This window comes from Seriola aureovittata, chromosome 19 (genome assembly GCF_021018895.1).
Source record: "Seriola aureovittata isolate HTS-2021-v1 ecotype China chromosome 19, ASM2101889v1, whole genome shotgun sequence".
Classification (NCBI taxonomy): Eukaryota; Metazoa; Chordata; class Actinopteri; order Carangiformes; family Carangidae; genus Seriola; species Seriola aureovittata.
Window position 1 is genome coordinate 13,641,356 of NC_079382.1, and position 14,764 is coordinate 13,656,119.

Here is a 14,764-nt window from a genome sequence, read left to right on the forward strand (position 1 = left end):
ATTGTGAAAAAGGACCTTAGGACCACAGTCTTCTGACTGAAAAACTCCCCTACAATAAATTTCTCTATCACATGCACTTTTGCATTTGGACAAGCTCGTCAAGTTTCTCTTTCTTATGACAGAGTCAGGGCCTCTTTTCTGCCGGCTTCTCTGTTGTTAAGACGTAAACTGATCCACGCAAAAGAAATTGATGGATGCACCAAAGTAAACCACATGCAGTAGAGATGCTCAAGATTCAGCACATCTACACAAACAACCAATATATGTAGAGTGAAAACAATGCATAATAGAACAACACAATTTAAAAAGTACCTTGCATAAAACAGCAATAAATAAAAGTCACTAACGGCAGAGAAGAATCTGAATTTTTCTCCTGTGGGTAGGAATTAGTGTGACAATCAACAACTGGTACGTTTAATCTCATTTTGTGAAGACAACCAGAGCACCATTTGGACCTTTAGTTCAGTTTTAAAGACTTTCAACTATTAAAACAGCGGTTGGTCAATTTGTAAGTTAAGTGCATAAACAGCTTAGTTTCCAGTAATTACTCTCAGAATTCGATGTTAAATTCCTCCACAGATGTATTACAGATGTGCTCATCCACTTACCTAAATCAAGACTACTTCCGTGCTTTTCTTTCCTTCTGAAAAAGTTACGCTTTCTCCAAGACATCCACTTACTCAAATTCATGACGGAAAGCAAGAATTTTTACTAAAAAGAGAAAAAGGCAGAGAGAGAGAGAGAGAAAGAAAGAAAAACAGTAAATCCGGAACAGGAAGGCTAGGTGGTGGTGGTGGTGGTGGTGGGGGTGGGAGAGTGAGAGAGAGAAAAGAGAAAGAGGAAGTAGAGGTGTTAGAGCATTTATCGAGTACTCTGGGTGTGTTTATTTGGGGTGCTGGGCCGGCTTGTCTGATGTGACATCACACACATACACACAGACATACACACACACACTCAACAAGACGGTGACAAAAGTGAGTGACAAGAGCAGGGACTGTTTCAGTTTGTCAATTAAAAAGATACGCAACAGGTGACACAGATCCGTGTGTTAAAGTGTGTGTGTGTGTGTGTGTGTCATATGCATTGCTGCAACTGACAGCTGATCCCCCCCCCCCCCCCCCGGTGAAAACACAAAGTACTGACAGAGACGACAGCTCTCATTTTCAGATAAACATGACCCCCAGTGACCTAAACCTAAAAACATACTGCTGACACTCTGGACTACAACAACCACTTCCTTTGCTAATGTTTACATGAAAGTGAAACAATGACAAATCAAAGAAAAAACAGACTCACAGAATCACAGAAGTATTGCTGGATATAAGAATCAAAACTGTGACATAGCTCCTGACATTTGATGCAGGTCAGTGAGCCAGTGCAGTGGAAGAGGGGACAGAGTAAAGGCCTGAGTCCATTTGCTCATTGACATATTTAGTCAATGAGGACCAACTGAGCAAACAACTCTATTCCCACAGAGAGGGTGAATGAGAGAGATGGGAGTGAGTGTGGAGGGGAAGGGGCTGGAGGGAAACATAAAGAGAAAGTTCATTTTCCTGTGTTTTGTTTTCTCTCTTCCTTTCCTTCACAAAGAGGAAGTAGAGGAGGAATACCAGCCCAGTCCACCCGTGACCAACTTCCAGAGTCTGACTGAATTACATCCACTTCCTTCCATGGAGATTTGCAGCAGCTGGTCCGGTCACAACTCAGAGGAATAAACTGGGTTGGGTGAGGCTGGCCTTGGCAGTGACTGAAGGAGTCGGAGCCCTAAAAGGGACTTTCCACTGGGCTGCATCAGTCACAAACCCAGAGACAGGCGTCCCTCTCTGTCAGTTCGTCTTCGCACACCACCCCGAGAGAATCGAGCAGCCTGGATAAAGCCGTGCGAGTGTGTAAACATCTGTCTGGCACACACGCACATACATACACACACGCACATGTATACACACACGCACATGCATACACACACACACATGCATGCATACACACACACACACACACACACACACACACACACACACACACACACACATCGTTTGCCTATGGTAGTTCTTCAAATCTACATCCCACGTCTGACTAATGGTTGGAAGAAATGAGTGAAACCTTTTATTTTCATGTCTCACCACAAACATCGGCTGAGTTTATATGACATTCAGAGCTGTTTGTTTACTAGATGTTTGGTATTTGAACTTGAATCATTAGTAAGATAATCACTTAAAGATTATCACTGAAAAAGAGAAACTGCTCTGTATGCCACACGGCCTTATGAAAATAAAATTAGCCATGAAGTGGCTCCTGAAAGAAAAGATTTATATCCTCCTCTGACTGACCACCAAAGCTTCATCTCCCATAAGCCCCAGAAACCACATAAGGTCTAGTCCATATATGAACTAAATCACTAAAAATTAAGGTCAGTCACATGCCCATGCCTTTGTAGTAAGCTTCAATATTAGACAGAAAATCTGCTTGCCTAAAGGAAACTTCCACTGTATTGTCACTCAGTATGCTGCAGGAGTTTGTGATGAAATGTTGTAATTAACTTTTTTGCTGTTCCCTCTTCCTTTTAGCCTCCCTTCCTGATAGTTAACTTTGATTTCAGTTTGTTATCCTCACCAGTCACGAAACAGCAAAGGTCCCACGCCTGAATCAAACTTCAACATGATTAATCTCAGCGACACATCAGGGCCTTTTGTTGCTACTGTTAGAGGTAAGTTTGGGATTTTACAAAGGATTTCTCCGTCAATGATTATATGTGTATGATTATTCTCTCAACAACTTCACTTAACAGAAATTCAAGGAATATTGAATAAGCTGCTTTTAAATGTGGATTTTTCCATTAAAAATGCCATTCAGAGGTGATCGTGGTAATCATGGATGTGCTTCACACACACACAAAAGCATTCATACAGAGAGGATGAGTCAGTGATCCAACTAACATCCAAGAGAAAGAAATGGAAACTGCACTTCTCCCACAATGCCACAAGCCTCCACCCAAGGACTTAAAAAATTGATTTCCATGTCTACATCCTCAAAATCTCTTTGTAGAAGTGCATTTTATAGAGACACATTAGGCACATCAGGTCCTGTCTCTCCCCTGGTCTGTCCTGTCTCTATCTCTACCAGTCACTCTAAGCAACAGTGGAATAATATTCCCTTGACGTTATGATGGAGCTGTAATAGTCTAAACTCCTTGAAAACACTAACTGCAGAGGTTTTGGTATCAACGGCACTTTTAAAACCAAAAGGTTTAAAACATTTGAACTATACCTAGTTTTAGCACAATGTATAATAGTACAAGTAACACAAACTTGTTAACAATCAAATGACGAAAAGGAAAAACCTCAGCACTATGGGAAAGAGGGAATTCTCAACAGAGGGACCAATTCCTTTAAGTTATTTACTCAATAGTGAAATACCACTGTAGCTTTAAAGGGTTAATCTAAACTCTCTCTGGGCCTCAGCCTGTTTTTTTTGTTTTATTAAATCCTGTCATGCGAGGGGTCAGAAGGTAGATTGGGCAACATGGCTTTGTAGCCCTAATGAGCTAGGAAAAGGGGGCGGAGAGGGGGATTTAAACTGCTTTGGAAAAGGGAGATTCACAGAAAGAGGAGACCAGTTTGTATGAGTTTAACAACCACAGGCCCTTTTGAGACTGATCATTTTCTGCCATTTCAAGCCTCCTCTCGAAGAGTTTAAATGTCATATGGGCTGAGTGGAGTGTCTGTATGCTGCTTGATGCACGCACACACACACACTCACATGCACATGGACCAAAGAGGCAGAGTCCCACACACAGCCGCACCCAGGGGAGATGTTTTGGCCAGTGCTTCCATCCCCAGATTTCCAGCCAGGATTTTGCAGAGCTAGTTTCCTCCCACTTCCCAGGCAGCCAGATACAGCTACTAGCAAAGAGACTAACAAACACACACTTGTGTCTATATATTGCCATGAAGACACACCCAGCTGCATTCCCTGTGGACTTGTTCCATCCTTAAAGTCTAAATACACTCCTGAGAACTCGCACTGACCGTAGACCCATTCAGCAAAGGGAAGCTAAAACATCAGAGGCAAAGAAAAAAAAATGAATTCAGGTCATGACATCTCAGGACGAAGGGGCGGTCACAGTGAAAGCTCCTTTGTTTTGATTTGTGTTCAATGCTACCCACACATGCAGATGCACACCCATTTTTATGTATTTGCATAATACTGCATGCCACTGCACTCACCGTCAGTTTGAAAACAATTCTACATCACCATGAGGTGTTGAATGTCGCTCCGGATAGCCTTAATGTTTCATCTAATTATTTCTGAACAAGTAATCCGATCTCCTTCCACACATGCACACACACACACAGCAGCTGAAATGTTTCCAAGTACTCAGTCCACCCTGCTGCTAGAGGCCAAGTCAAGAATTAAGGATTCATGACATGTAGCTGAGCTAGTATGGTGACAAATCACACCCTCCACACCCTCCATTTGGTGATAATCACATTCCTGTTGTAAGATGAAACAACATTTCTTTTATTATACTGCATGTCACACCCAAAGCTAAGGTTCAAGCAGATGGTCCTGTATTTAGCTCAACGGGTAAAACTGAAAAGGTTAAGTGCCCAAGTTCAACAAAGGTAATCAATTTAAAAGACCTGCAAAACACCCAACAAATCTTTAGAATGTTGCTTTGGACGGCCACTGTTGTTCTCACATTTCCAAACGCACAAATACAGACTGAATAAAAGGAGTTAGTAATGAGCAAGGGGAAGAAAAGGCAGAAACAACAGAGAAGAGAAAGATGGAGAACAACAAGACCAGGTCAGGTAACAAGAGCTGTAGAAGTGTGGTTTTTGCAGGGCTCTTCCACGGCCGAGCTCTCAAGTGACAAATAAACAGAGAGGGAAAAAGGTCAGGTGAGTGTCCATTATTGTGTAATGGCTGTTAAACAACAGCCTGTAACCCTGTGGATGATATTTGACCTTTCACATTTGTCTGCACTCTGGAATGGACAGGGGGAGGGGAAGTTCACAGACAGGATAGGTAGCTCGGGCTTTGGGGGGTTATAGGATAATCCAACCAGAACTTTGTTGAATACTGTTTGTACGGACAGCCCCTTTAGAACTGCTGTGCCATGTAGCAAACCACACACATCTGGTTTCCCAACACAGTTCAGCTTATCAGGTCAGGTTCCATTATAGATTGTCTGTAGATATCTTTTGATGAAATGTGTAATCTTCTAGTCTATTAAATGTAAGACAATCTTGCCCATCACATCTTTGCACAACGTCAAGTTTCGTGTTTTGTCTGAATAAAGTCCAAAACCCAAAGATATTCAATTTATAATGATTTAAAACGGCAAAAAAAAAGCCACAAATACGAACAGTTGAGAAGCAGGAACCAGTTCATTTTTTCAAAGAATCACTGACACAGTTATCTATGATCAAATTTGTTGTTTAATCATTTCTGTTACTGTTTCAAAACTAGTCAATTTAGTAAAACCTTTGGCTTGTGGCTTTACTAAAATGTTACATCCCACCAAACTTAATTCTACCAAAGAATTAATTGACTAAGATTATGGACATGTAAATGTTGGTCATACACTATGTGTTAATGATTAAATCCCACTGAATCACTGAAGATGACAGATTGCAGGCACATGATTGGTATAAAGTTCCTACTAAAGTCATTTTTGTCCAGATGCACTACTTTTACAATCTACTCACAGCTCTACCCAGCGCCCTCTTTCCTCTCAACATTTTTTTCTCTCCCTCCCTGGTCCATTGTGGGGACTTGCATAACAACATGACACGCTGGAAAACATGAGCCACCCCCCACGCCCCTCAAGAGGCATAACAGTGCATATGTCTGTGAAAGGGAGAGACTGTCTGGCTTGCTGACCTCCATCATAGGAAGCAGATCGAGAACGCATACACACCCCTGCCTCAACATTCATTGCAGCCTTTAGACACATGGAACACACGACAGCTGAAGTAACTAATATGGAGCTTCAAAATAAGAGAATACGCTCACTCTCTGTGCGAGATCAGGACAACCAGTGATAACGTTCTGTCAGTCAGTAATGATGAGAAAAAAAGAAGGCGTGCTGTTTTGAATAAATTCTTCAAGCATTCAACCACGCCCTCATGACGGCCAGCATGGAGATCACTTGAACAAGTGCACTAATGTTTTTCTAGCAAGGCTCGTCTCAGCTGTGAAAACATCCTTCCACCTGCCCACCACACACACACACACACACACACACACATCACCTCTCACAGCCCATGTTTCATGTAGACTACAAATCTATAAATTTTATCATTGTGGTGTTAGCAGGTGTTTCCCCTGGTTTCACAGAGTTCACACACTCTCTCAATTATGAAATACAAAACCTAAGTTCAGCCATATTTCTGTAAGCCTACCAATTTCACACACAGAACACAAATCCATCAACAAAGTGAAGATAAGAAGCAGTTGGGCCACAGTCTGAATGTTACCTCAACACAAATTTGCTCTGCTGTATTTCCAGGGTTGTTTTAGTGTGCAGCTAAGCTACGTGCTAAATTTTCCCCTCTTTGCCATGAAAGAAAACATTACTTTTAGGGTTGCTAGGGAAACCTGAATCTTCGTAAGAAAAGCATTGTGGTCTGGAGACAAGCGTTGTAAATTACAAACTCCATCGGCACGGTGGAATTCCTGGCACAGAATCTGCCAGTGCTCTGAGGCTGGGCAAGCGGGGAAAGCTGGAACATGGGCCAGAGGGTGGATACATCTACACTTTTCTTTACATTATTTTCTGCTGCATTTTACAGTTTATGATACAGAGCGAGAGAGAGAGACAGAGAGTGACAGCAAGGTGGGGGAGTTGACAGTGGGACTGGGCCATAGTGTTGGGCAGGTTTGTAACTAAGGACAAATGCCCCCACTTTTTGATGCCAACATAAGTGTTTATATGGTGAATTCATCATGCACACTACCGTCAACACTATCAAACCAATGGAGGCTACATGATTTACATACCAATGATTTATAACTTCAATTTCCTTACAAGGCAGATGACTTTGTCTAATACACTAGGTTTGGCACATATGACTATACTTTCATGTGTTGGCTTGCTTCCCTCTTTGCTTTCTGTTCCTACAGTATGTAATGTAAGTGGTGTCTTCTGAGTGCACACGTGCAGGGCGCAGCTTTTGTGTACAACACCTGCATTGAATTATTCATTCAGTAATTAATAGACTTAAAACATGATTTACCAAAATCACTTTACTCACTCTGATTTTTAAATGTGGTGTGCTTTACCGACCCTTTCGGCCTGATATAAAAGTAATCATATATTCATTTGATAAATACAAAAGTGTAAGAAGCAGATCTTTTTCACACCTGTGAATCGACAGGTGCGTCTGCGACGTTGACATTTCAGTGCATAAACCTTCATCAGATTGTTTTACCTAATACGAAGTGTGAAATAAACCTTTGTGAAGTGAAGTCCAGATTGAAGTCCTCTAAGTTAAGAAGGTGGGTGCTCGTAAGTATAAAAAACATTTTTTGGGTGGCTTTGAGCAGGGATGGACACACATCAGGAACATATTCTACACAGTGTGCTGACCTTCAATGTTTTGTTTTTAGGCTTGCTCAACTAAAACACTCCTCTGCTAGAACAACATCTTGTTTGTGTGTCTGCCTCTCTAGCTCAGGGTTCTGTCTACAAAAGATTAACTTATGGAATGGAATGATCCACAGAGAAAGGGATCACAGGGTGCGGCTCTTTAAACCCATCCCTGAATTCTTGTCTTCCCATTCTCTCTGCTGCTGTCACCTTTCCTGTTACTTTCTCTTTCTCAGAGCAAATGTGTTACAGTCGACCATCCCCTGTTCTCTCCATGCCTTTGTCGCTTGCTTTGCCTCTGTCCCTTTTCCCCTTGCCTCCATGGGAACTGAGTTTAACTATGCACAACAGGATTTCTGGCTGTGTCAGTGTTTCCTTTCACTGGCTGCTCTCATGCACGTACAACAAACAGTTCTCTCCATGCACTTATGAGACAAACTGTCATTTTGTTAAACACCTACACACAGACTTACACACTGTGACAAAGTTATCAAAAAAAACATACCAGATCTCCATTTGATGATGTCATTGAACTCTTCATTGGCTCCTCCCTCTCCGGTGTCTGCATGTGATGCCATGGTTGCCAATTAATCCAATGCAAGATTACCTGAAGTTGTGTGATGCTGTCAGGCCCCTTGACACACAGTGTAACAGCCCTTTTTCTGTACCTGTAAGTAAGAATAAAACATAAAGTCGAATTGTAAAGTAATTAAAGTCACAGTTGCTCAGCACTTACTGAAATAATAAAAACTTTACTTCTTCTGTTAGCGCTTTTCTACTTTAAAATGTGACCTTAAGCAGTGAAAACTAATCTCATAAGGAGGCCTGGAAAGTGGAGGTGTCACATGCATTGGAGCTACACACACCAAACATTCAAACATGGTCACATAACACACAGGAAGATCTGGCACTTGATGAGGAACACCATAAGTCATTAAAACACTAACAGCTGCTTGAGACTTACACCTTGATTTCCACTCAGAACTGTTGGAGAAGAAACAAACTGGTTTCACACCATGGCTTTAGGCTGACAATCTTAGCACTGATTTATATCTAAAACGACTCCTGTTATAGTAATTGAAACTGTAATAGCTGACAGTTACGCTGTAGACTTTTGTAAAGCCCAGGAACAAAGCAGTCAATAATCTCAGAGTTTGAAACACCCACAAAGCAAGGTAGTAGAGGTGCAACTGAATTCTGTTGCACATCATGCTGAATTACAAAGTTTTTCCATTGTATAAATAGTAAGACTTTCATTTAGTCTACCAGCTTCTGGCAAACTTGTTCATTTCAGACCCTGGACATTTAACTGAGTGATATCTTTTAAAAGGGTGTGAGGGAAAGTGATGAGAGTTTCGTTTAAGGAATTAATGAATGAAACATCATATTACACAGAATTGTATGAAACTATTTGAAAATTGCACTGCTGTTTCTATCTGTTGCAGTTCAGATTCACACAGGACACTGTGAGTTAGCTCCAACAATGCAACACCATCTGTCAAAATCTCCAAATGTTCATTTTGACCAAGTGAATATGTCAGTTGGTGCAGCAGCATCACATGTTATTTCAATGAGAGTTGTTGCAGCTTTTGAAACCTGTTTTTTTTTTTTTTTTTTTTTTACTGTAGTGTTGATGCATGTGCTAATAGTCTGTTTTAATCCGTTCAGTAAAAATTCAATCATCCTCACTACCAAAAATAGCTTGCTTTTACCATGAAAGGAGTTTATGTGTAGTTTTATCAAGCAGTGTTCTTGAGGGATGATGCAAGACCCAAAAATAACAACTGTAAACTAAGGGAAGAGGCAGTCCCATCCATCATGCTGGTGTCTTTACAATTTCGGTTCCTCTCACTGTCAGAGGACTAGTTTTTCTGACAACCAAGGCAATACACTGAGGGGATACAATCAGACACTTTAATCTTGACTCTCTTGAGCTATACAGGCGCAAGTGTAGTGCAGAACTTTTAGTTTAGTTGATTTGAACAATACCAGAATGTCAGTGCCTTGGCTTGAGCCCAGTAAATTTAATGCACGTCTATGTTATGTTAAAACTGACGACATTACCGCATTCCTGGAAGAGAAAACACGATACTGCAACAAAATAATTAAAAGGACTTTAAGACAGAAAATCTATAATTGCCTTGTCGTAGTTAATGTTTTATTTCTTAGGTATGACTGCAGTATTTAGAGCTTGCCTGCAGTGTACACCAAGTGCTACGTGAACGATGAGACGTGATTTTTTTGGTAGTTTATTTCAAAGTTTTGACATTTGAGTCTTAATTTACACCCAAAGTCCAATTTCAAACGACGGTTAACACTTACTTACAGGTCCAAGGCAATTCATGGATCCAAGTCACACACTCACCTCTGCTGTCACCAAGGAGTCAGGAGACGTGATCCCTCACAACAAGTCCAAAACGTGTGGCGTATGGATACACAAATACAGCCAAGTGTATTGAGAAGTTGAAAACTTAAAAAGTACATCAATTCAATTAATTTAAGGCATTTTCTACGAGGTACTAGGCACTCTTTTTAACTAACTAGCTGACTAGAGACAACCGTCCACAAGCGCATCCAGTCTCCACAATGTGCGAGGAAAAAAAGCTTTAGAGACGCCTTTTTGCCACGCAAAGCAAAGCACAACTACCGTATTCTTGAAAACGCACGGCAGGCTGTCTCCTGGAAACGGAGAGATGGTTATTACATTTCACGCGTCAACACCGCGGTACTGTGGACTCAGGTCCCACAACTTTGTTCCTGTTGCTTACTTGACTCTTTCTCCCTGCTGCTTGCAGTGTTAAGCGGCGCAGAGTTAGCTAAACGTAGCGGATATGCTTCAACACGTCCTTCAAAGTAAAAGCCTCTGAAGCTCACCGTGAAGTCAAATCAACTGGCAAAAACAGTCGCTTTTCCGACAATTTGGAATAATTTGTCGCGTTTGGTAATGTAAAAAAAATCGGTTTACATTAAGGCTTCCAGCATTAACAGACACACTGCTACTCTATTGCTTGCATGTATGAACTTTTAAATGACTTTTTTGACATTAACGGCCAGTGACATAACAACAGTGATGTTGACATTTCATACCGATTACCGCTTTTCTCTCGCTATGGGCATCATTTTTGTTATTTCACGAACGCCGCGTTAGCCAAATTTATTTTTTAAGGTTTTGACCGGAGCCACAGCGCTCACACTGGGTGACTTGACAACGGACTTGAGCTTTTCCCTCTGGCTGTAAAAGTTTTCCTGACGCGGAGATGGAAACATGGCGCGGTGGGCGTCACGTGACGTAACACCAGCGAAACCAGTGATTCCCACTGGAAAACAAAAAGCTTTAAAAGAAACTGTGTGGAATAATAACTACTCTGTTTATTAGGACAAGAGTTTGTGAAACTTTTCCACATAAAGGCACCATAAATTGACTATTTACACCAAACCATGCGTTTTATTGAAATATATGTGTAGCTAATGTTTCATTCAACAAAATGATGAAAACTATTGACTGTGAACAACTAGCAAAGCCACAATATAAAAAAACTCAAGATTCAAGCTCTTACTAGAGTAAATGTACAGCAAACTGTAGTTAAAGCATGAAAAATGTGTACTACCATAATGTATGTACTCCTTATGCAGAAGAATGGACCTATCAGTCATTTATTAAGTCTATATATTATATTATTGGATTATCATTTCTGATGCATGAGCATGTGAGCCGCATTTACTGTAAATGCTGCAGCTGGTCAAAGTAGACTCAGTTTGACCTACTCTGTTGGGAAAAAAGATTGAACAACTTTATTGACTGAGCATATGTTTTGATTTAAATTCTTCAAAGTAATTTGTAAGTATTGTCAATAAATGTATAAGTACAATATTTCCCACTAAAATTTGGTCAACTGTAAGTGTAAAGTAGCAGAGTAAAATATCTCAAAAGTGTATAGTACAGTTCTCGAATAAATGTATTTAGTTACTTTCCACCACTGATTCACATTTATCACAACAAACTCTTAGAAATGATTGGGCAAATTTGGGAAAAACTAAAGATAGGCATAACATGTGAGCCATTAAATATCTTAGTTTAATCTAAAATCTAGTTGATTCACCTTTTTTGTCAGTAATACAAATTTGCATATAACAGAGAATGTCTCGCCATAAATCTACTTTATTTAAATTCCATTGTTTTAAAATGAATGCAGGCTATTTAATATATAAAACATTTCCTTCAATAATAACGTACTTCATTTATAGCACATTTCATAAACAAAATGCAAACAAAACTGAACAAACAGCAGACCATTTAAAATGCACTTGAAATATGAAAATACATTAAAAGATGAGGGAAATAAAATTACAAAATAATTTAAAAAAACAACTGTAACAATATAAATAACCATAATTATAACAACAGAAATCTTGGTTTCAATAAACCCTTCCACCATCTTTTGTATCAGGTTTCATTTTATTATACTATGTGATGTGTTGGCCTGAAAAGCAACAACTTTTCCAGTACCTATGGGGACTGAATAATAGATCAAGGCCCCTTGGAAAGAATCTCTGAGGCTTTGGGGATGGAGATATGTTGATCTTCCATTGTAAGCCCTCATCCTTCTCCCTCCCTCTTCTCAGTTGTCAGGTTCTTTTGTGGATGCTTCCTCACACAGCTCAAACAAGAAGCTCAGTTTCACAATTTAGTGCTCTCTTAGGCTTCGAACACCTATCAAGTGACAGTATACTTGTTTGGTGGTTGTCATAGAGGGAGTAACCAGACAAGGAAACTCAAACCTATAAGTTCACTGACATATTTACAAAGATTAATTTGTAAAATGAAAAAATCTCAAGGATTCAAGTCAACTGTCTTTTTCACACAGTTATCTACTGAATTTTGTGACAAAACTGCTTGACATGTGGTACAATGTAGTGCAAAAGACTTATATGGAATTTCAACAGGTTTCAATAGGCGTCTTTTCTATCTAACACTTCTTGATCTATGTGTCTACGGTACAAAAAACTACTTTAGAAGAGCTGTTACAGCTATTTTCTGAGAAGCTTTTCCTGTGGCAGATGCAGATGACTGGGTATCCATGAGTCCAAGGCATCGCCCTTGCAGAGAAATTATAGGGATGAAAGTGTGTGGGCCTCCAGTGGGCCAATGCTGGACTCCAGCCCAGAGACTGCAAAAACGATTTAGAGCGCCCTCTTCTGTCCGGGAAGGTGCAATTACTCCTAAAACATTGACTACATTAGCCAACAGGACTTTACTAGACAAGCACAGCGAAGAAAAACAACAGATATCCACAAATTTATAAATGTTCCCAACAAATAGCCTTGTCAAAATTTATTGGCCTCATCACATAGACACATCCATCAAATCTGACAAATATATGAATATTCTGATTGAATGAGCCAGCGGGAAGGGGGCTTGTACTGTATAAAAATATATGAACAGCTTACTTCGTACTACACTATATACTACTGCATATCATATTCTAAGCCTAACTTCTTTATTGTTCGACCGATCAGATAATTCAGCATTATTGTACCATCAAAACTGCGTCGCTGTCGATCTTGACCATTTTATTTAGATGCCATGCTTTTACATTAAATGCAGCTACAAAAACGTTGTATTTAAATGAAGTAAAAAAACAGAACTGATATATGGAAGGACAGTTTGCAGTGTCTTTACATGTCTTACACTAGTCGATCACAGCAGAGAAACATTATCTACTATCACAAATGACTTTATCACGTTATGGCGACTTATCGAAGCTCGTGTTTGTATTCGCTGTAACCCTAAATATTATGACTGCATTGTGGCGCTTTAGATGGAGACGGAAGTCAGCAGCCGAGCGTTTACTTGATATCATGAATTCTGTTTCTACTTTATGATGCCTGTCTGTGTTGGGCACTGTATTTATGTTTGTCTGCGTTATCTTCATGAATGTGACAGAGACATCATCAAAAGACTTTACCAGGAGTGGGGTTCGAACCCACGCGGACATATGTCCATTGGATCTTAAGTCCAACGCCTTAACCACTCGGCCATCCTGGTATATACACCCGAACGTACCACACTTCCCATTCAAAAAATGAACACAAACATGAATTGTATGTTGTTATTTTGTGTTTATTTTTCAAATAACAACTACACTAGCCGCATGTACGTCATGGTTGTACTAGTCCGGTGTAAACAATGCAGCATAGCAACAATAATGCTAGCACAAGCTTAGCAGCTAACTTGTGGAGTAGCACCGAAGCGTACTTGCTAATGGCACAGCTTTTGAACAAACTACGCTGTAACTACGGCTTTGGCAAAACAATAAAACAAAAAATCAGCTTGTTGGCTTGCAAAAACCCCTGCTACACATATCGTTACCATACTACTGGAAAGATAGCTAACCATACCCAACTACAATCTGAAGCTAATAACGTTAGCACATGCTAACTAATATAGCACAAGTTTCGGCAGACTTGGACCTCAATTCGGCACGATTCAGCCACACTTGGTGGTGAGTATGGCTAAAACTACACCACACACGATGACCAAAAAAGGTACGAAGCAAAGAAAAAAACCAAGAAGACAGAATGGAATCTCTGTAGTCATTTAGGGAATGCAGGTGAAGCTGCAAAGTAAAGTCCGTAGAAACTTGGGAGACTTGAAGCGACACTAACGGCTACTTCTGGATGTTTCTGAGCCTGTCAGATCCAGCCATCCAAGCAGGACAGACGCGACCAAGTCCTTATTAATTTATTTATATACCTCTTTACGACATACATTTCCACGGTAATTTGTAGTCAGTTTTAAAGTAATACAATAAAGTGAAATATATAAAATATATAATTGGATAATTATTAATAATTATTAATAATTACCATATGTTTTATTTTTCATAAGAAAAGAAACTGGCAACATTAACTAGTGGATTTGTTCATTCATGAACCCAACTCCACCAGCTGTTTAATAATTCATAATATCATAATTATCACTTCTAATACCACACTGTCTGACATGCTATTTCGGTAACAACTCCACAACTCTCTTATTTTACACTATAGGTTAGGTAATGTCAATGGATCACATGACATGTCTCTTCTTAAATCTAACAGTTTGCCTGACTGATAAAAATCTGGAACATTCGGCTGATTTGTCCAAACAGATTTTCCCCATTTTTCAAC

The 14,764-nt window shown here is 40.0% G+C and overlaps 1 protein-coding gene and 1 non-coding gene across 5 annotated transcripts in view; both read right to left on the minus strand.

Annotated features, from left to right (window-relative positions):
• Positions 1–10,376, minus strand: part of utrn (utrophin) — a 170,979-nt gene extending 160,603 nt beyond the window's left edge. For 2 of the 4 annotated variants that reach the window (XM_056405712.1, XM_056405714.1), the window contains exon 1: positions 609–693. In XM_056405712.1, the coding sequence (XP_056261687.1) occupies positions 609–690 (82 nt within the window). In that variant the 5' untranslated portion in view covers positions 691–693. Of the gene's footprint in view, positions 1–608; positions 694–8,099; positions 8,263–9,959 lie in introns of those variants that run through there. The other 2 variants (XM_056405711.1, XM_056405710.1) reach the window with 2 other exon arrangements.
• Positions 10,377–13,557: 3,181 nt separating this feature from the next.
• trnal-uaa (transfer RNA leucine (anticodon UAA)) lies at positions 13,558–13,640 on the minus strand. Its single transcript has one exon. It is a non-coding gene; the product is annotated as a tRNA-Leu (tRNA).
• Positions 13,641–14,764: the final 1,124 nt, after the last annotated feature.